The sequence below is a fragment of the Notamacropus eugenii genome, chromosome 5 (assembly GCF_028372415.1).
Source record: "Notamacropus eugenii isolate mMacEug1 chromosome 5, mMacEug1.pri_v2, whole genome shotgun sequence".
NCBI lineage: Eukaryota > Metazoa > Chordata > Mammalia > Diprotodontia > Macropodidae > Notamacropus > Notamacropus eugenii.
This window is the reverse complement of record NC_092876.1, coordinates 460,672,783-460,699,519: the sequence shown is the minus strand read 5'-3', so window position 1 is coordinate 460,699,519 and position 26,737 is coordinate 460,672,783. Positions and strand designations below refer to the sequence as shown.

General features: G+C 42.3%; 2 protein-coding genes across 6 annotated transcripts in view; one reads left to right on the top strand and one right to left on the bottom strand.

Annotated features, from left to right (window-relative positions):
* The window catches only part of LOC140507272 (filamin A-interacting protein 1-like), a 61,772-nt gene extending 50,055 nt beyond the window's left edge, over positions 1–11,717 (top strand). The window contains exon 3 of the mRNA XM_072615388.1: positions 6,904–11,717. Within this exon, the coding sequence (XP_072471489.1) occupies positions 6,904–7,095 (192 nt within the window). The 3' untranslated portion in view covers positions 7,096–11,717. The remainder of the gene's footprint in view (positions 1–6,903) is intronic.
* CMSS1 (cms1 ribosomal small subunit homolog) overlaps positions 1–17,680 on the bottom strand; it is a 414,416-nt gene extending 396,736 nt beyond the window's left edge. For 2 of the 5 annotated variants that reach the window (XM_072615382.1, XM_072615380.1), the window contains exon 1: positions 17,451–17,674. Coding sequence is in view for 2 of the 5 variants with exons in the window: in XM_072615380.1 (XP_072471481.1) it covers positions 17,451–17,517 (67 nt within the window). In the remaining 3 variants the exon portion in view is untranslated. Of the gene's footprint in view, positions 1–17,450 lie in introns of all 5 variants that reach the window. The other 3 variants (XM_072615384.1, XM_072615374.1, XM_072615376.1) reach the window with 3 other exon arrangements.
* Between the last annotated feature and the right edge of the window lie 9,057 nt (positions 17,681–26,737).

Below are 26,737 nucleotides of genomic sequence, written 5' to 3'. Positions count from 1 at the left end.
ATTCTAGGAGATTAAAGTGTCCCTAGTGGCAAGACTGGAGTTGCTACAGATAGAATGAAGTGACTCAAGGAAAGTCAGAACTGGAGAGCCCTTAGGCACTACCTAGTTCAATGTTCTTTTTCAGATGAGGTAGAAACATTTTAAAAACAGGAACTGTTGAAAATATTTTCAAATAAACTTTGAAAAATGGAGAAGTAAAGCCAGTAGGGCAAGCAGAAAACAGAAGGGGAATCTGAACTGCAAAAAGAACATTATTACATGGGCTAGAGGTGTAGCAAAAACCAAGGCTTGGGCATCCTGATTTTCCAGCCTCATGATGGTTACATTAAGTTAAAAGCCAATGTCCTGTTTGCTTGGTTTTTTTTTTTAAAAACATATTTTTACTTGCCTTGATTCCCTTCTCCCATAGAAACTTGGGAGATGAAATAAGGAATAAGGAAATAAATAGGGAAAATGAAACAAAGATGGGGAACTGAAATTAATAAAGAGGAACAGGCAATATAAAAGTTATTGGGGAAAAGGAATGCTAGATGGGAAAGAAGAGGGGGACAGAAGGGGTGGGGAGCCTTGAAGAAATATATGTCAAGCAACTGGAAAGAAAACCAAAAGGGAGAAGAGAATGAAAAAGTTGTAAAAGAAAAACTCACATGCAGGAAAGGACATAAAGAAATAAAAAGCAAGTAAGGGTTCCAAGCTGTCTATGGTTAGTATATTTAAATAAATGCTTTTTATATACAATTACATTTCTCTGGCATTAAAAAACAAAGATTAGGAAGGAAATGAATGGATAGAACAGGGAGTGGACTAATTAGAGTCAGAGTTTACTCTTCTATTGTCCTGTCCACGGCTTAATCACAGTAGAAACAGAAATGAGGAGTAACTGGGGTTAGGAGGGAGGCAGATTAGTCCATTCCCTTTCTAGTCAAAGGCCTGGAAACCACAAAGGCATATTACATCATCATCTAAAAAGACCAAATTACTATAATCTTCACCTCAAAATTGGTCCGCCCTTGAGCACAAATCATAACACTCAGGAACAGTGGGAATCTATTTAAAACCAAATGTTCTTTTCAGAAGGCTAATGGATATGATCTAATTACCTCAGGAGTTTTCCAACTAGTTAACATTAGATAAATTATTTTAAATAGGAAAGATTCCTCCCAAAGGATTCCTTTCCTTGCAAAAGCATTAGATTCTTGGTGACAAAGGCTTCTTCTAAAAAAGAATGATAAGTTGAACAAAAAGAGAAAATAACACAAAATAGCAGTCTAATCCTACAAGTCACCTGGCATGTCATATTATCTTTTGATTTTCCCCCCACACCAACAACCTAATTAGCAAGGATTTTCCAGCTAGCAGCGTATAAGACAACAGAGACAAGGGCAAAAAATAACATTTGGGGGATTTTCTCCCCTCCACTTGAGGATTTTTTTCTTTATATTACCAATCGAACAATTCAATTAAAAATATTAAATGCTTACTATGAATATAGCACAGTGCCAAGTGCTACAGTATACGGTAAGTTGGGATAAGGTAAAACTTCTTGCACATGAATAACTGAAGAGTATGGTTAGAACTAGAACACGATCTACAGAATGCTACAGGAGAACTAAGGTAGGAATCAAAGGTTCTCCAAAGGTCATCAGAGAAGGCTAAAGAAAGGAAGTGAACTGCAACAGGCAGCAGAGAAGAGGGGAAAAAGGTATCCCAAACATTTGAAGTACAGACAAAGCAGAGAGTTAACAAGTATGTTTCAGGGCTTAAAGAAAGAAGAAAAATCTGGTAAAAGCCAGAATTCGATACAGAATGGCGAGTCCTAGCGTTTCCCACTATATATTTTCAATAAAAATATTGACAAGGAGGTCAAATAAATAATACAACAACCCAGGTATGCAAAGACAATGAATAGAGTCGGGGAGGCTTGGAACACCCCTTACATGCTGTGGTTAAGGTCAAAGAGTACTGGATTTGGACAGAATCAAACCGGAGGAAATAGGTCTGAATCCTAGTTCTTTCTGTTAGGTGACCCTGGCCAAGTTACTTCACTTCTCCGGCCTCAATTTATTCCTCTGTGAGATGAGGGAGGTGGACCAGATGGTCTTTGATACTGTTTTTTAGACTTCTAATTTTTTTGAATACTGGTTTTTAAATATTTGGTATTTAAATATTAAAAACCAAGATGACTGGATCTTTCAGAACTTCATTTTGCTTCAAAACCTTATGGCTGACAGCATGTCCTATGGTAGTCCTTTAGCATCATTTTCTTTGTAAAAGTTTAACATGCAGCTTCAAAGAAAGTTTAAAGCGCCATGAAGATTTCATTTCATTCAGAGTAAGCAAATACTCTGACTCCAGATCTTGAGCTCCTAGGCTTCGGCCATTACCCCATTATGGGCAAATCACTTACGCTCTCTGGGATCCTCTCAGTTTCTTTTATAAAATGAAAGAGAGAAATAAGAAGACTTCTAGTCACCCAAAAGATTAGATTAAAAAACTGGGCAACAGACAAGTAAGAATCTTAATAAAGTTTTATAATTACATTTATGTAACTCTTTTAGACTACCAATACTAACTGGTAATATTTTTATAAGTCCATTTTTGTTCCCCTAGAACCTATGTACTGAATTGCTTTTACACTCTTTACTGCTATATATCTCAAATGAAACGGGTGCTGCATTTTAAAAAGATGACAAATTGACCTATTAGAATAGGCCTAAATGAAGGCGACCAGAATCGCTGAGAAGACTATAGATCATGCCAAAGAAAATGGGAATACTTAGCCTGGAAAATAGAAGACCAATACACATTATCTTCAAGTATTTGAAGAGGCATTAGACTTGACCTACTTGGCACCAGAGGATCAGTGGATGGTAACTGCGGGAACATAAATTAAGGCTTAGTTAAAATAAACAGCTAGCATTTATAAAGCCCTTTAAGGTTTGCAAAGCACTTTACAAATATTATTTCATCCTCACAACAACCTCTGGGGGCAGGGGCTTACTATCTCCATTTTACAGATTAGGTAACTGAGGCTGAGAGGTTAAATAACTTGCCCACAGTCATACAGTTACTCAGTGTATGCATAGAATTTGGACCAGAATCTTTTGAGGCCAGTCTAAAACTCAATTACTGCGCCATCTAGCTGCCTCAAATAACTTTAACAAAAATTAGAGTTCAAAAACGGAATGGGACTTCTCAGGAAGTAGATAAGCACTTACTGAGATTATCATAGACAGGATTCCTATTCAGATATAAACTGGACTAGATGACCTCTGAGGTCTCTTATAAACTTGAGATAATGCTGAGTATGAACTGCTGTCCTACCATATGTCCAATGAATGCAAATTTCCTATAGAAAATCACTTTTTTCCACTCCTTGTAATCTGTATCCTTCACTTATTTGTAAATGGATGCAATCTTCCAAATGCAGTATTAAGCTGTGCTTGATACACCTATTTATTTAATTTTTCCCCCTGTGAAGTTTCCCAAAATCTTTAATCTCCCCAAGTTATGTGCACACTGCTAGAATCTAGGACCTCTGTCAAGTTGTTCTGTGATCTCACGTTGTCATTACAAAGATCTGCTAAGACGTGGTCATTTCACCACCTTCTTATCACAAAGACATAATGACACAGATCTGTACTTGCACACACAGTGCAATTCGTACAAAGCTTTATTATAGCTATTTTGACATGGAATTCTTCCAAGAGATATATGTATATATTTCTTAGGTCTATATTTAATTTGATTTTTTTAACCCAGAAAAGAGAATGATCCCAATTCAAGGTGTGAGCCAGGAGTCTTGACTCGCTAGCTACGTGACCCTGGGCAAGCTCCTGAAGCTCTCCCTTTCAGAAGATCCATAGGGTCCCACAAGCAAGCTGAACATGGATTTGCTTTGCCAATTCCAAAGCAAAGAGCCAGCCTGCGCTGCCATCTAGAGGTGGACACTTTGTAGTGCAACCTAGAGCACCAAGGAATCCCTGCCACTAAACTGGTACAATGGAGAAGATAAGCCACCTAGATTTAAGTCTGTCAAGTTACACACCAGGGAAGAGTCAGCCTGAAAAAGAGATGACACAGTGCCTGCCTCAGGAGAGCTTACAAGTACGTAAGAGAATGCTTTAAAAAGCACATTAAGGAAGCAGTACTTGGGAGTTAAAGTCATGTACACAAAAATAGGAGCCACTGTTGTTATTTTTTAGACTTTGTGGCCCTTTTACAGAAGGCTCCTTAGGAGAGGTTTGGTAGCAGCATTCCTTCTGTGTTTTGGTCTCGGAACCTCTTTACATTATTAACAATCACTAAGGACCCCAAAGAGCTTCGGTTCGTGTGGGTTCTAGCTGTTAATATTTACTGCATCAGAAATTCAGACTAATAATTTCAAAAATATTTATTAATTGAAAAATAACAATGATAAACCTATTACATGTTAACATACATAACCTTATGCAAAACAAAAAAATTCAGTGAGAAAACTGGCACTGTTTAACACATTTTGGGAAACTTCTAATGTCTGGCTGTTATAGAAGACAGGTGGGATCTTTTCTCTGTTTCTACATTCAATGGTTGGAAGTTATGAAGAAAAGCTGACCTCACAAAGACAGGCAGCTGAAAAAGATGGGTGTATTTTAGCGGACAAAAATCTTAGTGTTATTATGAACACAGTTTTGATCTGGAGGATTCCCTGAAGACTCTCAGGGAGCCTTTGGCGGATCCCACTTGAAGTACTGCTATCTTACAGGATCAGGCTCAGAGCTGAAGAGGGTCCTCAGGGGTCAAATACTTCATGATCAAAACACATGCCATTATTAAGTGTTAAACACTAATATTACTCATTTTTTTTTTTACATCCAAGAATACTGTTCTAATAGAGAACCTTAACAATCAGAAAAATTAGGGGAAAAACCCGATTATTTCCACGACACAATCCTGTATGCCAGGAGGATATGTCACACAGCTAGAGATCTAAAATGTTTTGATGACTCTGGTAAGGGGATATTTCTAGGAACCCTGGGAATTCTATCCCACACATCTTCATTATGGACTTGGCCAACATACTAGTAAAAACTGCAGTACAAAAACACCCTCTGCACCAACCCCCGGTGACAGTTCACCATGACACCCTACAATTTTCATTGTTTTCAACAGTAGTTACCACCCAAACAAACTGAACTGAAAATGCACAGGTTTGAAGCTCATGCACTTAGATCACACAAGGGCGTCTGAGATGCCACATCCACGTCGGTCCTCGATCTTAGGGTCCAGAAGTGCCTGTCAGTCAGGGGAAAGAAGAAAGCATTAATGGTCTCTGGTACGCCAAGCATCACGCTAACGCTTTACAATGACTATCTCATTTAATTCTCCCAACAAGGAGGAGAGGCAGGTGCTATTATTGCACCCATGTTCTAACTGAGGACACAGAGCCAGAGAGATGTTCAGTGACTTGCCCCGGGTGAGGAAGCTGGGCTCTGTGGCCACATTGAAACGCAAGTTTTCTTGACTATCCATTTGAATTCTAACCATCTGCGGCCCCTAGGCTTGGCTAATTCTCAGTCTTCTCCAGCTACTGTTATCTGAGTTGTTGGCTCCCCTCAGGCCCATGAGATCTCAGCCTGCAAGCTTCCTGTGACAGTCACCTGGGCGTAGAGTAGACAAATGGAAATGCAGGTCTGCAGGTCAAGAGGGAGGGTCAGACATGGGGATGCAGTTAGACTTTATCCACAGTTTATGGATGAAAGCATGGAAATGACCAAGTATGTCGTGACTGTAAGGTGATTGTAAAGAGAAAAAAGGAGAAGGTAAAAGAGTTTATAATCTGATGGGTGAAGATGATACAGCAGGAAGCAGAAAGGGCGATGGGGATGAGAAGGAAGGTACCAAGACTCAGCCAAATAATGGAAAACCCAAAGGAGCACAGCTGGCTGGGAAATGAAGACAGGGCTGGCCTGGGTATCCCTTAAATGGAAGTCTGGGGAGATCTAAGTTCTCTTCTCCAATCACAGGGCTCACAAGGGAAGAGTGGACTGATGAGGTGACTGGATCTGGCAGGATGATTGGGGCTGCTGGGGGTATGAAGGAGAGGTCCAAAGGATGAAACCAGGGGGGAAAGTGATGAGAAGTCAGGTTGCAAGATGAGAGGAATGAAAGGGCATAATGAGGTGAAGGCACTGGTTGTTAGCTATTACTTTCTCAGGTAGTCTGATGGAGAGAGGGGAAAGGAATTAGCAAGGCAGGGGAGAGTTTGGGTATATTTTGAGCTTAGATCAGAGGTCCCAGATCTCATAAAGAAGGCGGCATTACTATAAGGAGAGGGGACAAAGGTGGGACTTGAGTCAGACAGAGAGAGGGACCAGCTGAGCTTAGCTTAGTCTAGAGCTCAGGCCTTGAAACTTCCTAGTCCTTTTATTAAACTGGCTATCGGCCCGAAAGAAAAAAATAGACCCAAATACCCCTGATCATTGGAAAGCACTTTTAAATATGTTATTTATTAAATCTACATGATTATTAAATGGGGAAGGAGAGGTTGTTGTCTCCTACACCTAAAGAGCACATGCTGAGATTTGCTAGGAGATACTGATAGCTAAGGGTTACTGTTGATGTGTTCGCTGAGAGAAACTAGTATTGATTTTCTGAGGCTAGATTTGAACTCACCTCTTATGAAATCCAGGTCCACTGCTTCATCTAGCTAACTGCCTATTTCTAACAAGTGAACTGCACCTGTTTAACCCTTCCTTTTCTCAAACTCCAGTCAGTTTCCATTCTTCAAACTGTTCCCAACTGCCCATGTCTCATCTGAAAGAAAGGAGGAAGCCACCCTCTGGCTAACAATCTGACTGATTTGAACATTTTGTGTGTCTGTCTGCCAATTAAACTATTGTTTTTTCTTCTGTTTACTTCAAGATCAAGGAAGTGTTCCATCGTACAATTCCCACACGGACTCCTAAACTGAAGTCAATGGTAATCACTAAACTTCCTCCTAAGCCTCAACCAGGGCACATCAAAAAACCAGTTCATCATTCCGATTTTGGAAAGCTGCATATCACAAGGACCATCAAATCGAACACTTATCTTCACGTAGGAGGCAGAAGGTAAACCATACTGCTGTGGCCATCTTGACAAGTCTTATTCACCAGCAGAGAGACCTGGAAAGCTCCAGTAACTACTCCAGAAGGACAAGCAGGTCAAGGGCTGCCATCTTGGTGCATGGTGGAGCAGGAAACAAATTGTTCTATTTTGTGCAAGAGGGGGAATTTCAGTCTGAAACTACAGTGTATGAACACTGCACTACATGGTATCTAGTACCAGGAACGTTTAAGATATTTTTAAAAAGTACTTAAACATTTACAGATATGTGGAGGAAAATAAGGCAGAAGAACCATCCAACTCCTCAGCCTCTTCGTTTCCAATCCAGCCCAGGGAAAATCCTTAGGTTGTACTCTCCTAGTCCAGAATAGAAAAAAGTAAAATCAGATTTTTAGAATAAAGTACACGATTTGATAGCCCGCAAGAAACCTATCACTTCAGTCCTTGCTAAGGCTAACTTCTCCAATTGCTGGGTCGTTTTGCAGCTCCTCCAAGTTACATGTCTTAAGTTTGACTGCAAACATATCTAGAAATACTGTCTTTCCATAGACCTTTACTGAGGAAGAACCTTGCTAAGGAGAAACATTAAAGAGTTCCCAATGTGTTTTAAGAAGTTTCTATAGTAATCCCATCAGAATGGAAAAGGCTGTTTATTTTCCGCGAAACAGCAATCAGTTTACCAACACACATCTGTTATGCATTTACAGCATACTAGGCCTTTCGCTGGGAAAAAAAAAACCGATCATGGTCCTTAAGAGTTTACATTTGAATGTAGAAGATTGCACATCCATGTAAGGACCCCAGTGGAATGAAGTGGGGGTGTTTAGCCTAGAGAAAAGATGGGGGGAGGAGGGAAAAGAAGATTAATCATCTCCAAATATTTTGAAAAGCTGTTAAACAGGGATTGGACTTGCTTTTCTTGGCCACACAAAGACCTAGGCACAAGGTAGAAGTTACAGAGAGGCAGATTTCAGCTCCATCTAAGGTAAAACTTTGTAACTATTAGAGCTATCTAAAAAATGTAATGGGCTCAATTTGGGTGAATAATGAAGCTTCTCAAGTGCTCACATGATCTGAACTCACATTCACGTATTTCCACTGAGCTGGAACCAATGACCATATTTCATATAATCGTAACTTCCAATAGCAAAGATTCAAATACATGTTAAAGGGACTCAGAGTTCAAATTAATTTGGACTAAGGTACACAGCAGGAGGTAGAGGGCTCCTCTTCACTCAACATCTTCAGGTGACAAGCAGATGATGGCTTACTATGGATGCTGTGGAGAGGTCTGTGGTGAGGTGCAAGCTGGACTGGGCAGCCTCCCTTCCAAGTCTGTGAGCACATCATGTACTGGAGACAAGAATGCTGATAACAGCCTCAGATTCATTTTTCCAGAGGATTTACTCGATATATGCCAAACAACGTATTGTCTCTCACCAGTCAGGTGCATAAGAGGCATAAAAAGCACTGGGTTTAGAGATGGAGGACCACGGTTTCAATTCTGGCTCTCACTTGTGTGACCGTGAGCAAGAAGCCTCTCTGATTCTCAGGTGTGTCATCTATAAAATGAAACCTCTACGATCCTGTCCATCTCTAAATCCTGCAAATTCTGTCATTCAGTAACCACTTTGGCCCTACTGTTTTATGCAGAACAGTTAAGGAGGTAAAAGAGAGAGAGTAAGTAGCAAAGTTGGCAGTCTTTTGGCAGAGAAAAAGATAGTGGTTTGGTGTCAGGTGATTTAAATGTCTAGAAAAGGGAGAAAAAAATACTTTGATTAAGTGAAAATAGTAGAAAGAGAACAGTGAAATGAAATCGGTATCGTAAGTAGCAGGACAGCTAAGTGCCACAGTAGAGAGAATATTGATTGGGCCTGGAGTCAGAAAGACTCGTCTTCATGAGTTCAGATCTGGCCTCAGACACTAGCTGTGTGATCCTGGGTAAGTCACTTATCCCTGTTTGCCTCAGTTTCCTCATCTATAAAATGAACTGGGGAAGAAAATGGCAAACCACTTTAGCATATCTTTGTTAAGAAAACCCCCAATGGGGTGACAAAGTGACTGAAAACAACTTAACGACAACATATTAAGTCCCTCTACCACATTAATACAAGACTGATAATGCAGTAGGGGGACACAAGCCATCAAGTAATCTTCAATACAAGTTTGCCACTGAGTAACTGACAGGTGGTCCAATGGACAGTGAAGGGTTAGTCATTGAGTCAAAACATAACAAGATTTAATGAAAAGTGTACTGAGAAGCAAAGGCATTGTGTGTATAATAAAGGCTAGGAAAACCCATTTTGTTGAGCAATATACAATTCAGAGAAGACAAATGAAGAAAACGACCACCTGGAGACAGAAATATAACAGTAGGGAGAGGTAAAAGGAGAGATGCAGTATGAAAATCTGAAATAAGGTGCAAGAAAAAAACTACTAGAAAACAGTCCATTGGAAGGTTCATAATTAAAGAGTACACCTGCTGTAACTGTAATAAAGTACTAAATAGCTGAGTATTTTGTATTTGAGATTTGGGATTCCCTCGCCCATCAACCTCCCCCCCAATCCCCAATGCACACACTTCATTAGGTTTATAGAGGGAATACACACAGCACATAGAGTCCAGGGCTTGCAGGAAATCCAGAGCTCTGGCTGTGTTGCCCTAAGTAAGATATTTACCCTCTCTGTGCCTCAGACAATTCCTTTTAAGTCAGAAATGTGCTGTCTCTGGATTGGCAGAGAAAGTTCCTAAACTGGGAATCCTTTAAACAAATGAAATCCAACCTTTTCTTTATCTTTCTCCTCATTCATGGGCAGTTAGGCTTACAAAGAAAAAAATTACATCAAACTAACAAAATAAATGGCTAGGTCACAAGAATGAACTATCTGATGTAAAAATAAATAAAATTATGTAGAAAAACACCAACTTTTTGCATGAGTAAACAGCTAAAGAAGCTTGTCCATCTCCAACTACAAATGATGGCCACGTTCCATTATGTTACATGCCATGCAATAACTTCTGTAGTATAAAATTGTTTCTAAACTTCAAAGAAAAGCCTGCTTATTTCAAGCAATCCTGGATGCCACAACATTTAAAAAAACAAGGTGTCCCAAAAGTCTTAGGGTAGTTATAAAGCTTTAAATGGCACTAAGACTTTTGGGACAGCCTGTATATATAATAAAGCATTTTGGAGTTCACTGAAATAGGACTTCATCCATTTGACACATATAAATGAAATACAAAATAGCCCTCCTTATTCAGTGCAGTCTTGTCTTTCCAGAAAAATGAGATTTCACCATAAAAAATTAAAATAAAGGAATTCTGCTGAACTACCTACACTTAGCTGCCTAATTAAAAAACAAACCAGGAAGCAACATTAGATTAAAGTGTTAACATAAATCCAAAATTGAAAAAAAAAACCACACACACACACAAACCTAGCCTTTCTACACTGGACTGCCATCATCCTTAAGTTTACAAGGTCACAATCATGTGAAAGGCAGCCCTCATGACATGTAAGGCGCAGTGGATCTGAGTTCAACTTCCAGTTGTTTAACTTCAATCACTTCACTTCAGAGCCTCAGTTTGCCCATCTATAAAATGGGACTAAGGCTTGCTGGCCCTAACCCACAGGATTGTTGTGAGGGTCAAATCTGATATAGTATATAAAGTGCTTCATAAACAGTAATTTGCAACTTGTATGATGACATTATAATTTCTAAAAAATTACCCTATTCAAAAATTTTTAAGGAAAGGGTTTGTCTTTTAATAGGAATATTATCAATGTAACTGAAATGACCAACGATGAAAAGCTTGGTTATCAGAGGCAAGTCAGACTTAAGTCTGAAACAATGTAATTACTGAATTCTTTCAATTTCCTATTATCCTTGCAAAGTATTCTATCCTACTCAAAAACACCTGGAATCAATGGCCGCCTAGGCAAACAAGTTGAGGAGGGTTTATAGAGCCTTTTGAAAAGATGATTATTCATTAACAGCTTCATAATATGGTTAATGATGAAAAAGCTGGCAAAACATAAAGCAGTTGTAGTCTAGTGTTGTAGTGGTAGCTGGTTTAAATTCTGTTTTTATGGGGGGAAAAACAGGATATTAAATAAAGCATTCAGAAGATTTGCAGTGGTTTAAAAAGCTCATTTAGCCACATGGATGTAATGGATTGTTTACTTGTTTTTAATCTTGAAAAGTACAGGCTTTAGAGGTTACAAGAGAAATTTTATCAAGACTTATCTAAACTAGAGCTTTGTTTTAAAAAAATGCTTTAAAGAATTAATTTCGTTACAAGTTCATTGTGTACCTTTTATTTGTTGTACTACCTAAAATATTTTTTACCACGAAATCTACAAGTAGGGAGAAAACAATGATACGTCCTTCTCCTCATGTCTCTGTCTCTTCCACTGTGAATCACTGCTGGAAATCAGGGTCCCACCAATTGTCAATAGCTTCTCCCCTCCCTCCTTCCCCTTCATTGCTCTATATTCTCATTTACCTACTATCTAAGTCTAAAAAATATCCTCTATTTCTCTCCTGTTTAACTTCCTTCTAATTTCAGCTCATCCTTTCCAAAGTCCACCGTAGAAGAATTTTAAAAATAAAATAAAAAAAACTAATAACATGCTTTGCCTTTTCTCTTTTCTTTAAACTTGTCATTAAAAGTATGCATCTTTATTGGTTTCAATAAATTTATCATATATAGCCATATTCAAAAATACATATCTATATCTAAGAAAGCAAATTCCCCAAGAGCACAGAGTATCTTTTCACAAACTTATTTAGAAGCATCTACCACAGGATCAGACAGGCAATGAATGTTCAATGAATGTTTCTGAAAATAAAATTTGCTCTAGTTTCACTATCAGGTATCAAAGTCTACTGTAACATTTTAAATCTGAACCTGCATTTTATATACTCATACATTTCAAAGAATATAAAAACAGCATGTTATAGAGCCAAACTCCAGAACAAGACTAAAAATATTGAACTTTCACTTGAAACTGAAGTTGTTCAGGTATAAGGAAAATGAGCGAAGGTAACAGTCCACATTTAATGCATCTCCTGAGGGACTGGGCATAACTGAAGGAATATAATTTGAGGGAGACAGCTGGCCTCCTGAGGGTTTCCTGATATTAGGAAGAAATTAGAAAAAATACATGAGGCATCTTTCAACAGTATCATGAAAGTAGATAGATGCTGATCCCAGATGACAATGAAATCTTTCAACTACAGAAATCAATTTTCATTTACAGAGCAGAAGCCCCAAATCCTTGAGGCAACAAAAAGTTTTCCTATCAAAACACCACTTAAAACTTTAAAAACCAAATACAGTTAGGGGAGAACTTTACTAGGTGTTTTATTTTGCAACAAGGACTTCAGCTGGCACTACACAAGAAGAAAGGCAACAGCTGCCAAATCATTTGCATGGCCAAACCACAGAATTTCTGCAACTTAAGGTATTCTATTGAAAAATGCTGCCTACAGTTTGGGGAACGTACATAAATCACTGCTAGTAAGGTCCAATTCGGGCCATATGCAAGGCCAAACCATAAAATTTCTGCAGCTTAAGGTGTTCTACTAAAAAACAAAGTCTAAAATTTGGAAAGCATATACAAATCACTGCTAATAAGGCCAAAATTTAAAAATAGAAATAACTCGATTTAACATATTTCTTATAGCCTCCAACATAAAACATAAAATTTTCTGTTTGACTTTCAAGGCCCTTCATAATCTGGCCCCTTTCTAGCTTCTTCTCGTTACACTCTGCCACCCAATGACAGTGGTCCCCTTGCAGACCATGACAAGCCCTCTTCTGACTGGCTGACCCCCATGCCTGGAATTCTTCCTTCAGCAGGTGCCTTTGATGTGTTTTCTTCCCACATCAGAGCATGGAAATTTCTTGAGGATAGTGACTTCTTTTTTTTTACTTCTATTTGTATTGCCAGTGCTTAGCACAGTGTCTAGCATAGAAGTGGGGAACCTTCAATCTTGGGGCTACATGGCGGCCTCTAGGTCCTCAAGTGTGGCCCTCTGAATTCTAACTTCACAGAACAAATCCCCTAAATAAAAGGATTTATTCTGTAAAAGTTGGACTCAGTCAGTAGGCCACACCCAAGGACCTGGGGGGGTGGGGGGGAATACAGCTCTTACTTGCACTTTGAAGTCAAAAAGACCTCTTTTCAAAACCGAGTTCTGACCAAATGGTTGGGTGTCTATCTACAAATTATTTAATAGCTTTACAATTCAGTTTCCACAACTATAAAAATGGGCATCATAATTGCAGTAACTCATGGCATGGCATGGGATCACATCCAAGACTAGAAGGGAACTCAGAGACCAAATCCAATGGCTTTTTCTCAATTCTCATTCTACTTGACCTTTTTGCAACTTTTACACTTGATCACACTCTCCTCCTGGATACTCTCGTCTCTCTAGGATTCAGTCACTATCTCCTGGTTCTCCTCCTACCTATCTGAGCTCTCCTTCGCTGTCTCCTTTATTGACCTTCACCCATAACATGCTCTCTAACCATAGGTATCCCTCAGTATTCTGTCCTGGGCCCTCTTCTCTCTCCATACAAAGGGCCGAGGAACAGTCGATATGGTGTTTGCTGCCTGACAACTCCAGAAGAAATGCCAGGACTAGAACAGAGGTCTGTACACAACGTTTGTAGATCTGATCACGGCCTTTGACGATTTTAGTCATGAGCTCTTATGGAAAATTAAGTCAAAATTTGGTTGCCTGGAGAAGTTCATCAATATTGTACGTCAATTTCATGATGGCATGTTTTCCTGGGTTCTGGATAACGGAGAGAGCTCTCGTGTCTTCCCAGTCACCCATGGAGTGAAACAGGGCTGTGCGCTTGCTTCCCTGCTTTTTAACATGATGTTTTCAGCCATGTCATCAAATGCTTTTAATGAGGATGGATGTGGAATCAAGATCAACTACCTTACTGATGGCAAGTTTTTCAATTTGAAAAGTCAAGACCAAAGTGGAGGGAGTGTTGCTGCATGATTTTCTGTTTGCAGATGATTGTGCACTCAATGCAGCCTCTGAAGCTGAGATGCAACAAAGTATGGATCAATTCTCCTTGTGCACTCAATGCAGCCTCTGAAGCTGAGATGCAACAAAATGGATCAATTCTCCGCTGCCTGTGCTCATTTTGGCCTAATAATTAACACCAAGAAAACACAGGTGCTCCATCAGCCACTACCACACCATCCATACATGGAACCATCAGTTACAACAAATGGAGAAGTTTTGAATGCTGTGGATAAGTTCATTTACCTTGGTAGTGTACTTTCAAGGGATGTACACACTGACAATGAAGTTGATGCACCCATTGCCAGAGCTAGCTCAGTGTCTGGGAGGCTCCAAAGAAAAGTTTGGGAGAGAAGAGGTATTAGATTGACTACCAAACTGAAAGTCTACAGAGCTGTTGTACTGACCTCACTGTTGTATGCCTGTGAAACAGCGCCATGCCAGGAAGCTGAATCACTTCCATTTGAACTGTGTTAGGAAGATTCTGAGGATCACCTGGCAGGATAAGGTACCAGACACTGAAGTCCTTGCTCAAGTTGAACTGCCAGGCATTCAAACCAAGTTTCAGATAGCGCAACTCCGATGGGCTGGTCACATTCGAATACCAAATGTACAGTTGCCAGAAAGACTATTTTATGGAGAACTCACATGGGGCAGGTGATCACATGGTGGTAAGAAGTGATACAAGGCTACTCTCAAGAACTTTGGATCTGACTGTGCAACACGGGAGACAATGACAAAGAACTGCTCAGCAAGGCATGCCCACATCAGAAAGGGTGCTGTGCTTTTTGAGACAGCCCAAAGGAAATGCAGATGTGCAAATTTGGAGTAACCACCCTAAATATTCACACAGACTATCTGTGCCCAACCTGTAGTAGAGCATTCCAAGCTCCTATTGGTCTGATCAGTCACAGTGGGACACACTGAAACTTCACTTTATCACCATGATGTCATTTTGGTCCTCTTGGAAAATAAAGGACAACAATCAACCAACCAACCAACTTCACTCAGTGATCTCATCAGTTCCCATGATTTTAATCACTATGCGGATGAATCTTAAATCTATCTATCCTACCCCAACTTCTCTGCTCACCTCCAATCTCCCATCTCCAAATGCTTTTCAGATATTTCAAATTGTGTGTCTAGTAGACATTTTAAACTCAACACATCCAAAACAGAACTCATTATCTTTCTCTCTAGAGGCTATCCACCCCCATCCCCCACCCCTCCACCTTCGATATTATTGTAGAAGGCAACACCGTCCTCCCAATCCCTCAGGCTCAGAATCTAAGACTCCTTATCCTTGACTTCTCACTGTCTCATGCCCTCCAACCCCAGAGCCTCTCCTCTGACACTACCACCACTCTAGTGCAGGTCCCCATCAACCTCAAGCCTGGATTACTGCAACAGCCTGCTGGTGGGTCTGCTTGCCTGAAGTCTCTCCTCACTGCAATCTATTCTCCATTCAGTCAACCAAGGTGATTTTGCTAAAGCAAAGGATTATGTCACCCCCTTATTCAATAAACTCCAATGGTTTCTACTGTCTCCAGGAACAAATGCATAATGCTTTGTTTGGTGTTCGAAGCCCTCTGTAGCCTAGCCCTCCAACCTTTCTGATCTTTTTACCTCCCAGTGACAAGAGCCAACAGGCGTTTCATGAACAAGAATCTTTTAGCTCCAGGCATTTTCTCTGACAGTCCCCCATGAATGGAATGTTTTCTTTCCTTCCACTCTGACTACAGACCACCTTGGCTTCCTTTAAGTTCCAACTAAAATCCCTGTTTCTACAGGAAGCCTCAAGTGCTCTTAATTCTAGTGCCTTCTCTCTGGTTAACTATTTCCTATTTATCCTGCATATAGCTTGCTTTGTGTGTGTATATCTATATATCTATGTCTATACATGTATATCATATATAGATATAAACACACATATGTGTTGACATATATATTTTTTATATAACCTCTTGGTTTCTTTATATTTGTTGCCTCCCTCATTAGGTTCTGTCTTTTGCCTCTTTTCTATCTCCAGTACTTAGCCCAGTGCCTGGAACATAGTAGGTACTTAAAAAATGTTGACTGATGGATATGGTTCCAATATCTCGTTTTAAAGATGAGGTCCGTAAAGATTAAGTATATTGCCAGAGGTTACAGAGAAATCAGAGCTGAGATCTGAATCCAAGTCCTCTGACTCAAAAGTCAAAGGGTTTGGGTTTTCTGGTTTTGCTTTTCCCGCCCTATTAGGCTGCCACACAAGGTTCTGGCTAAGAAAGCACTTTGTGGATGTTAAAGCACATGGAAATGTGGTTATCACTACAGTACGTCACTTCTTAGGTAATCATCGGCCGGCACTGGTCGGACAAAAAACACCGACGGCCTCCTGCTCTGGCTAAGGAGTCGAACAGCTGTGGTGTAATGGGAAGAACTGGATTTGGGGTCAGGGCCCGAGTTCAAATTCCAGCCCAGCACTTCCAGCTACATAACTATGGGTATGCCTTCGGTTTCCTCATCCTTTAAGAAAAGATAATAAAACGGAAAGCGCCTGCCTCACCAGGGTAGGGAGCCGGGAGGTGGTAGAGTACCAGGGCGTTATCAGTGGCCCTCACTCAGTATTTCGTTACACTAGGCTGCCATTCTAAGATCCCTGAGTTACAGCGGGGTTGGAGAGCGCCCGCCGGATGACCCCCAACATCTGCAGAGCGCCCGCCGGATGACCCCCAACATCTCCAGCGCACCCTTGGTCTGCACATCCCTTTGGGAGGTCACCGCACTCAGAGAACGCAGGCGAGGCTCCATTCAATCTCACAGCGCTGCGTAAGTCCCAGCCAGGGTTATCAATAGGTTATCAATAACCGCGGGGGCGGCGCCGCTGTCCTCTCCCTGGCAGACCAGGCGGGAGGGAGCCCAAAGACGCGGAGAAAGGGGGGGCACGGACAGGCCTGCCCCTGGGGGCACGGGACGTCCGCCAGCCCCAGCACCCCTCCAGGATCGTCGTCGCGATCGGGAGAGGGCCACGGAGCACCTCCGAGAGCGCGGGGAAGGGCAAGTCCGGCCGAAGGCACGCCTCCTTCGGCCGTGGGAAAGGGCGCCTCCACTCCGGGCACCACATCCGTCAATCCCATTAACGCACTCGGATTAAACGCCCACTGCGCGCCGGAGCGCCGCGGGTCACAGGGTCCCCCCCTCCAGGGGCTCCCAGGGCAGAGCCGGGTGCACGCGCACGTGCTGTCCGCCCCGTCCAAGCAGGGGAGAACGGAGGAACCGCGCAGAAGGGCCAGAGGCGAAGCCGGGGAGAGGCGCTGGAGCCGGGGTACCTGCACTGCCGCCGCCGCCTCCGGCCGCCTCCGATTTCCACCACTCGTCTCCCAGGTCGTCGGCCATCCTCGCTCTGCGGACGCCCAGGGATGCGATCGCGGTGTCTCTCGCCACCGGGTGCAGCAAGCACGCGGAGTCCGGAACCTACCCGCTCTAGAGGCTGCCAGCCCCGCTCCGGCTCCTCCCGGGAGACCCTTACTGCGCCGGCGTAGAAGCCCCTTCCTGGCCCCGCCCTTCCTGGGACCGCCCCTTCAAGGCCCCGCCCCTTCCTGGCCCCGCCCTGGCCCGGCCGGCTCACAGCTGTCCGCACTTTCCACACGCACGTTAAAGGAAGAGAACCTCTACAGTGAGAGCGAGGGAGAAGAACATAAATCATGCGGGAAAACCTGATGTCGTTTACAGACGTTTACTTATTAAATATCCTAGGAAATTTTGTTAACGCTTGATTTGTTTAAAAAATAGTATTTGTCGAAAGTGCGGTAAAGAGGGGAGAATGCTTCTTTTTTTCCTCCAGTTTTAAAGGGACACGGCCGCGGGAAAAAGGCGGCCACGTGGGTGCCGTGCGCATCCCTCGGCGCGCGCTTCAGCGGCCTCGCCGTAAGAAGTGAGCATGCGCGGGCCGGAGGCTGTCCTCGTGCGGGGCCTCCCCTCCAGAGCTCATGCGCTCGTGTTCGTCCTGTCTACCCCCTTCCATGGTGAGCAGTTCGAGGGCGCGGACTTTACCTGAGTTTGCCTTTCTGCCCCCGCCAGCGCTTCTTGACTTCCACCCTTGGCATCAGGGGCGGGGAGTGAGGCTGGCCTGGCTGCCCACGGATGCCTGCAGAGCTTGGAGGTGGGAAACTCTCTGGAAGTCCTGTCAAAGACCCAGAGAGAGGAGACGTTTGAGGGGAAGGAGCCGGAGCACGTGGGTGACCCGAGGAGGACGGGGCCTGCCGCGCCGGGCCCACTTCGGGCTAGCGCAGCCGTGACGTCATCGCCGTCGTGGCTTTGCCTAAGGTAACCAGAGGTCATTTCAGGAGTTTGTGGTAGAGCCCTTTATCCTGGCTGAGAACACGTGACAGCCCCATTGCTGGGCCGAGAATCAGGTATCATGAGATTATCACTAAGGGAAGTAAGAGAGTTAGGAGCCGTTCTGATCTTGGCGGTGAGACCTTCCGCTTGTACCCGGATCCTGGACTCTGCCTCTGGGCCAAGCTTGTGGTCTGCTTCCCCATCTCATCTTCTGAATAGAGCTCTGAACTTTCCATGCAAGGTAACGCAATACTGTGACAATAACGAGCCCATTTTAAGTCTATTGGCAATATTATAATTCTCAAGACCCATGCAGTACCCTGACTGTCATCTTTCAGGAATTTATTTTAAGTGAAAAATTGCTTTGAACCCCCAGTCAGAAATGTTACACATTTAGGCAGAGGTTAGGCTCTCTGCCTAACTTTAATATTTATATCTGTCACTAGCTAACCACTGACCCCTTGGAGTTGAGGCAAAATTCAGTTTATTAGAAATATTTGAGTAATCAAACAGCAGATTACATGATAGCACCTGTGGATGTATAGGCACCAGGAAGGGAGTATGGGGAGAGAGCTGACTTTTTATTAGCATTTCTCTCAATACGGATCTTTTGCCATGAAAAGTCTATAGAGCAGATGCCCCTCCACAATTCCTCTTTTCTCTACCCGTAGTTAGTCCTGTCTTGGCTCCTGAGGGATGTACTGGAACACTCTCTTTATAAATGGAGTAAGACCAAAATTTCAGTTTCTGCCCTCTATAAAAGAAGGCATTGGAAGAAGTTTGGTACTTTATCTTCCAACCCTAAGCAGAGGGGAGAAGGGAGATGGCCTCAGTCAAGGCCTATCATGATAAGGAGATTAGAGTGGATGAGCCATATAGTCAATCTCAGGTCCCAGAATCTCTGACCTCTGGCACAGATGTCAATGTTAATCTGTCATCTGAGTTGTTGTGTTTGTCCTTCCTTTTCGAAGAAGACCATGATATGAGATAAATGATGACATGACTTGCACTTGACTTTGTTTTGAGGGAGGGAGGGCCGTGCAAGGTCACTAACCTCACTTACTCCTCCTGAGCCATCTGGATCCAATGACCAGATATTCATCAGGGTGTCTGGAGATGGCCCAGGATGCAATGGGAGACCTTGGCTTTCTTAGGCTGGCCTTTGCAGGTACTCACGAAGAGGGAGGTAAGTCCTATTGAGTACAGTTAGGGCTGATTGCCTTGGAAAAAGCATCTCAATGTGAGCTTTTTACATGTATTCAAGGAGCTTCAGTCAATACAAATCATAAAATCACAGATTTAGACTTGAAAGGAAGTATAGAGGTCATTTAATAGGACTTCCCACTAATATTTTCGGATGAAGAAAATGAGACAGATTTGTCCAAGGCCATGCAGGTCATACATCCAGGCAGAGCCAGGATTCAGACTTGAGCCTCTGACTCCGAGTCCTTCATGTTTTTCCTTGAATCATTCTCTCTCATTACAAATGGTCCAACGAAGAGGAAACATAAAAACTACAACAAAACCTGTAAGCATTAAGGCTTGGCCAGTTGCAATGAGGACTCGGCCTTTCTGAGGAAGGCCAAAATGGGAAAACACGAGTTGTGCAAGTACAGGGAGAAACACTTCCAAGGATACAAGGGACCAAGGTCCAAGGACAATATAAAATGGTGAAAGGTAGATAGTTGGTTTATTGCAAATCCCCTAGGAATTTCACTGAGAACTCTAACTTCTAAGGACTCACTGAAAGAACATCCTATTGAAGTAGAAGAGGCAATCCTAAGCTGTCATTTACATAAAATTTGCATTTTTATGTCTCATTTATATAAGACTTGCAAAGCACTTTACTTCCATTATCTCATTAGACCCATGTAATGACAATGAGAGGTTCATACAGATGTTATACCAATTTTACAGATGAGAAAACTAAAGCTCAAAGAAGTTAATTGACTTGTTCATGTGAAGTGGAAGCAATATCCTAAACCTCCATCCTCATGCGAATTAGGCTAGTTTTTCCTTTAAGAGTATTGAAACCATTGGAAACAGGAACCAGTGACTTGACCTGTTTACCTTAATGTCTGGTTGCCCGAGTACAAAATTGCCAAGAGAAGCTGGTATTAGTATTGTTTGAGTGGTACACCAACTTGAACAACTCAGAGGCAGGGGAGCATCATTAGTCATCTTAGTATGCCTTCAATGCATCTCCTTGTGGAACATCCTTCTACTATGGCTAGATTTTCTTAACTGATGAATGACCTACAAGCATCTCATTTCTTTTCAATATTGAACATAAACTATCAGAGGATTGACCTAATGTAGGCCCAGAGCAAGATTCCATGTTTACATAGTAAATGAAAAGAACTGTCATTCAAACCCAGTTCTCTTATGACTCATGGTCCAAGGCTTTTTCAAGTATGCCAGTCAGAGTATACCGTGGCACACTAGACTGCCAGGAGCTTCACTAAGTCTGTCATGAAAGTTCTCCCTACACTCCAGGACTTTCAAATGCCCCAGATCCTGTCCCCAAGTGTAATTTTCTGCCCACTTAAGGTCAAATATGGCTCTATCAATACAAGCAGACCTCCATCTTAAACCGTAGGGAAGTAAAGAAAGAAGAGGGTGAAAGGATGGGGAGGGGGTTGAGAGACAGGGAAATCCTTAGATTTGGATAAGGAAATGCTTGGAATGAGGATGGTTTATTGCAGATCTCCTAGACTTTTCATGGCCTGGGCTAACTGGGTCCCTTGGACTATTACAACGTTCTTTAGAAAAACAGAATGAGAAACTTAGAGGATGAAAGTGGGGGCAAAGAAGCCGGGAAGGAACCTTCATGTCTTGAGAGTTGAGAGGAGAAAGGAAACTTATTCAATGTGTCACATCTTTTTTTGACATTTAAGTTAAATGGGAATATTATGGAGAAACAAGAATCAGTATCCCTGAGGAATTTCACTGGGAATTAACATTTCAGGTTGCTCAAGGAATACTGTGCTATGAGAAAAAAAATTTGAGAACAGCACTCTCCATTAGAATGTATGTACCTGAGGACAAGGACTATTTCTTTTTTGTCTTTGTATTCTCTACCCTCTAGCACATAGTAGGTGCATTACATCTCTAGGCCCCCCCTAGCACATAGTGGGTGGCTAATTAATGCTTGTTGAATGAGTGTAATGTTAATTAGATCTTCCCAGCCCATTAATAGGCCTCAAGTACCTTTTGTTAATTTCTGTTAAGGCACTGGATGAGAGGGTCCTGCCCTTCAGCTCTGAAAAGTGTATACTTTTACACGCTGAGGTAAGATTTTACTTTGGGGCTTAGTTTTTGAAAGAAGGTCTGTGTGCCGGATGAGACTCTGGGGAGCCACTAAGGAGCCCCCCAGCTTTGAAAACCCAGATGTTGGTGCTTCTCTCTCTGGTAACTATGTATGTATTGCTTAAGGTCAGACAGTTGGAATCGTAACCCTGTCTGTTGATCTTTATTTCTCTGTTTGTATTTCTCTAAAGTTCAGGGTGCTGACTTTTTCCCCTTAACCAGGTGAATGATATATGTGTGCTTGATTCAAGTAGATTGTTGACCCATCAAGAGTTGCTTTCCTTTTAAAAAAGCAGATCAAAGAACCTGTACAGTAGGCCATCCTGTATATGCCAGAGTCTTTGCTCTTACAATGAATAAAAGTGTGACCCTTGGAGTATTGATTTTTTTCTTTAACCTTTCCAGGCCTTCATCTGTGATGATGGACAAAATAGCCTTCAAGATCATTTCCAGAACTAAATTCCAAGCCTTTGTTTCCTGTAATAAGTCACAGTAATAAAGTCATATTGGGAGGGGCACAGTGTTAGAGAGCTGGACTCTGACTTAGGAAGACTTGAATTGAGGTTGTGTGGGATGGCTCAGGTCCCTACATAAATCAATTACTCAGAGGCCTCTCAAAGTGATGACAGAAAAGAGTTTTATTCGATTCTCGAGAATCTGGACAATGCCACAGCAGTTCACCTGGAGTAGGAAAGCCGAAGACAAAAATCAGGACAGTGATTTATAAACCCTAACGCAAGTCCCTCCTCCCCCTCCACTGACCATTATCCTCATTAGCTGAGGATATGGTCTTACATTCTAGACACGAAATCTAACCAATCCCTTTGAAATGAAGACATCGAGGAATTACGCAAGTTTTGTCCAATCATTGAGACCCCAGTACACCACACAGTTTTATACCTTATATGGAACTATTCTATTCCAAAAACACTGCAGCCCCGAGCCTCCAGGCCCCACCTCACCCTTGGGAGAAAACCACAATCTGAGGAGTCTTCACCAAGTCTATCCCACTCAATCCCTCCTCTTAGTTTATCAGCCTGAAGACTTCTCACGGATGTTTCAACCAAAGTTCTGTAACATAATCTCACACTGTCTATTAATCTCCTCATCCCAATCAGGATCATTCATGTCTCTTGTCTCCACAGGTACCCAACCTTCCTTTTTTAATATCATCAGTCGAATGGCTCCTTCAGTCCTTTCTTCTACTCTAGCAAGTTTTAGTAAAGAATTTCTAACTATTTTAGTAATTAGTGAAATCAAACAAGGTAAACAAATAGGAAGTAATACAATACCACTAATTGCTATAAGGCCAAACCACAGTAACCTCTTCCACCAGCTCCCCTCAAACCAGGACCACCAGGATGTATTGAAAGGGGAGCCCCAAGTTTGTATGGGAACATGAGCAGCCTTCCTGATATTCTTGGTGATCTCTTTCACTATCCTTCCATTATTATCAATTTTTTAAGCAACATGTAGATAAATTGAGTTTCCCACAAACTCCTCCTTCTTCTGCAAGTAAATAATCTAAGATTAATCTATGTTGCAGTACTGCTTCCCTAGTTTGTGTGGCTTGATCAGCCAGTAAGTCCAAAGCCTTTGCTGTTTGATTGGTTATAATAGATATATAGGGGTTCTATAACCCCAGCTTCCATCTTGAGCCCAAGTTGCAGGCCCATACTCTCTGATTATCCTCTCAGGAGGCCAAGTATCGCCCCACCCATTTGCATTTCCAGTCTGAGTGAGGGAGGTGTCGATGTTCCTCTTTCTTTTTGCTAGATCATCATATAGAGGAACCCCTAGATGCTGTTTCCCTGATTCAGGCAAGAAAAAGAATTTAGGTCTCACCAATCCAATGTAACAAACACCTCTCCAGTTTAGCGGAAGGTGAGTATAGGCTGTCTGTCCACATATCCAATAATGCCCTCTCAAAGCAGGATTTTCCTCTAGAAACAGTCTTACTCTATAATCCACAGCCAGAAAGTACTTCACATCATCCGGACCTAATGGTCCCCCTTTCATGATTTCTGACTTACACCTCCATAGTTGTTGTTTCTTCTTCCATGTACAATGTTGATAATTCTCCCCAGTTCTATTGATTACACTCCAGAAAGTATCAAACATCATCCTATGTGTTCCATTCTCCCACTTCCATACCCATTCTTTATATTCTGTGTTATTCTTTGTACTATTCATATATATACAACTCCACAAATTGTCATGGTCGTGACCCCCCTTCACATGGTTTTCTGGGATCAGAGGGGTTGTAAAACTTATACCCACAACTTTCATGATATTCCCCTTTTGTTCTCTCTTCATATGAAGAGGATGGGAAAAATGAATGGGTACAGGGAATCACACTACCATCTGAACAGGTAATACTGTTCTGATCCCATCTATCTGCATACTGGGCACAATCAATACGAGCCAGGGTTTCTGGCCTTCGTGTGAATGTCCATTTACAATTACTTTCTCCCAACCATGTCTCTTGCAACTCAGGTCCTGTTTGGTTTAAACAATGTTCACCTGGAACTGATTCGGACAAAGACCATTGGTGTTTCTCTTGGCTTGTCCAGAATCTTGTTCCATCATGTACTACAGATCTATTACTTAAGATCCAGACTGGACTCAGCGGTACTGCTTCCCATGGCCATTGGCTTAACCGCTGAGGTCCCCCACAAATCCAACAGTCAGATACCTCAAAGGTGTCCGCAATGGTCTGAATTAGGGCCAGGAAACTATTTTCAAGAGGGGGGTTGATAACTGGGGCCTGGTGTCCCAGGGTATTACATTTTGGTTGCATTGTTCCCACGGTTTGTCGAGTCCACACAGCCTTAATAAAAGAGTCCTGTTTAGATATTGTGGTAGTTGCCTCAGGACAATTGCTGAACAGAGAATCCTGTTAATAACAAACAATAGTAATCCTAGTATAGTTCCCCAAATAACAAAGCTTATAATGAATTTATACAGAGGCCTCATTGACTATCCCTGTTCACTTATACTTTAGACGGATCTTTAGTTCATTTGATGGGTCAGGATCTGCAGTCCACTCCTTCGGGGCATCCACGGGTCCTTTTACCCTGGTATGGTGAGTCCAACCTCGTTCCTGGGTTCTTACAGCTGTGTCTGAAGTCAGGAGAACCTGGTAGGGACCTTCCCAGCTCGGAGTCAACTTCTCCTCCTTCCACACTCGGATCAGGACCCAGTCGCCAGGGTTAAACTTGTGCACCACAAAACCTCACGGGGGAGTCTGAGCAATAAGTCCCTTAAGTCGTAATTCATGCAAATGTTTCATCAAAGCAAATACATATTCCCTTACAAATCTATCCTTGTTATCAACAATTGGATCCCAGTTTCCTTCCTGTATTCCTGGGTAGGGATGCCCATATAGAAGCTCATAAGGAGATAGGCCTACATCTCTGCGAGGTTTTGTTCTAATCCTTAAGAGAGCTAATGGTAAGCATTTAGTCCATGGTAATTGTGTTTCTAAGGCTAGTCTAGTTAGCAGTTTCTTAATTTCCTGATTCATTCTTTCTACTTTGCCTGAGGAAGGAGGATGCCAGGGAGTGTGAAACTCCCAAGTAATCTCCAGTGCTTTTATTAATGACTGCAAATCCTTGGCAGTAAAGTGAGTGCCTTGGTCCGAATCTATCCTCTCCACCATGCCATACCGTGGAATTATCTGTTCCAATAATATCTTACTAACTGAGGAGACAGTAGCTCGTGATAAGGGAAAGGCTTCTACTCATGAGGTCAGGTGATCTACTATGACTAGCAGGTATTTGAGACTGCCCACTGATGGTAGTTCGGTGAAGTCCACCTGAATGCTTTGGAAGGGTCTGTATCCGGGGGGCTTCCCCCTTTGGGCGGGTGGCGTTGAGCAGTCTTATTCGTCCTTCGACAAATCAGACAACCCTCCACCAATTGTCTGGCCAGTGTGTATAAGCCCGGTGACACAAACTTGGTCAATACAGCATCACACAGGTTTTGGACATCCCAATGACTACCCTGATGTAGGTATTGCAAGACTCGTCTCATCCCTGCCTTGGTCAGTACCTCACGGCCATCCGGGAGAAACCAGCGCCCTCCTTCTGTCTCCTTGGCTCCCAAGTCTTGAGCCTTTTTCTTCTCTTCCTGAGTATAGGATGGGGAGGGGAGATTGGGAGGCAAAGTAGGAATTAATACCAACATTGCAGTCTGTCCAGGTTCCTTTTCCCCAGCCTTCCTCGCTTCCTCATCAGCAAGGCGATTACCTCTAGCCTCAAAGGTGTTCCCTATTTGGTGTCCTTTCACATGCACAATAGCAATTGCTTTGGGCAACAGTAAACTACTCAATACTTTAGTCAGTAGGGTGGTATGAGCTAGTTCCTTTCCCTTACTATTTACCATTCCTCTCTCTTCCCAAATTTTCCAAAAACATGTGCTACTCCCCAAACATACTTAGAGTCTGGATATATAGATCCTTCTTTCCCTTCTAATAATTTTAAAGCTTGATGCAAAGCATACAGTTCACAAGTTTGTGCTGACCAAGTCTTAGGTAAGCTACTAGCTTGTACTAGAGAACTTCTATCTCCATCTATTATGGCATACCCATTCTGTCTCTTTCCTTCTATCACCCGGGAGGACCCATCTATAAACCAATTCACTCCCTCAAACAAAGGGGATTCTTGTAAATCCTCCCGCACTTTTGTCTGATAATCAATTATATCCAAACAGCAGTGTTCCAAATTTACAGGCTCCTCGGGTGAGGCTGACAGAAAACTAGCTGGATTAAGGTTATGGTCTTGGGACAGTATTAAATCATCCTTTTCTAATAATATGGCCTCATACTTTAAAATTCTTGAATCTGTCAGCCATCTCCCAGCTCTCTGATTTAAGATAGATCGCACCTGATGAGGTACACTCACAATCAAACAGTCTCCAAAAGTGATTTTTCTACTTTCTTCTACTAGGAGGGCAGTGGCTGCCA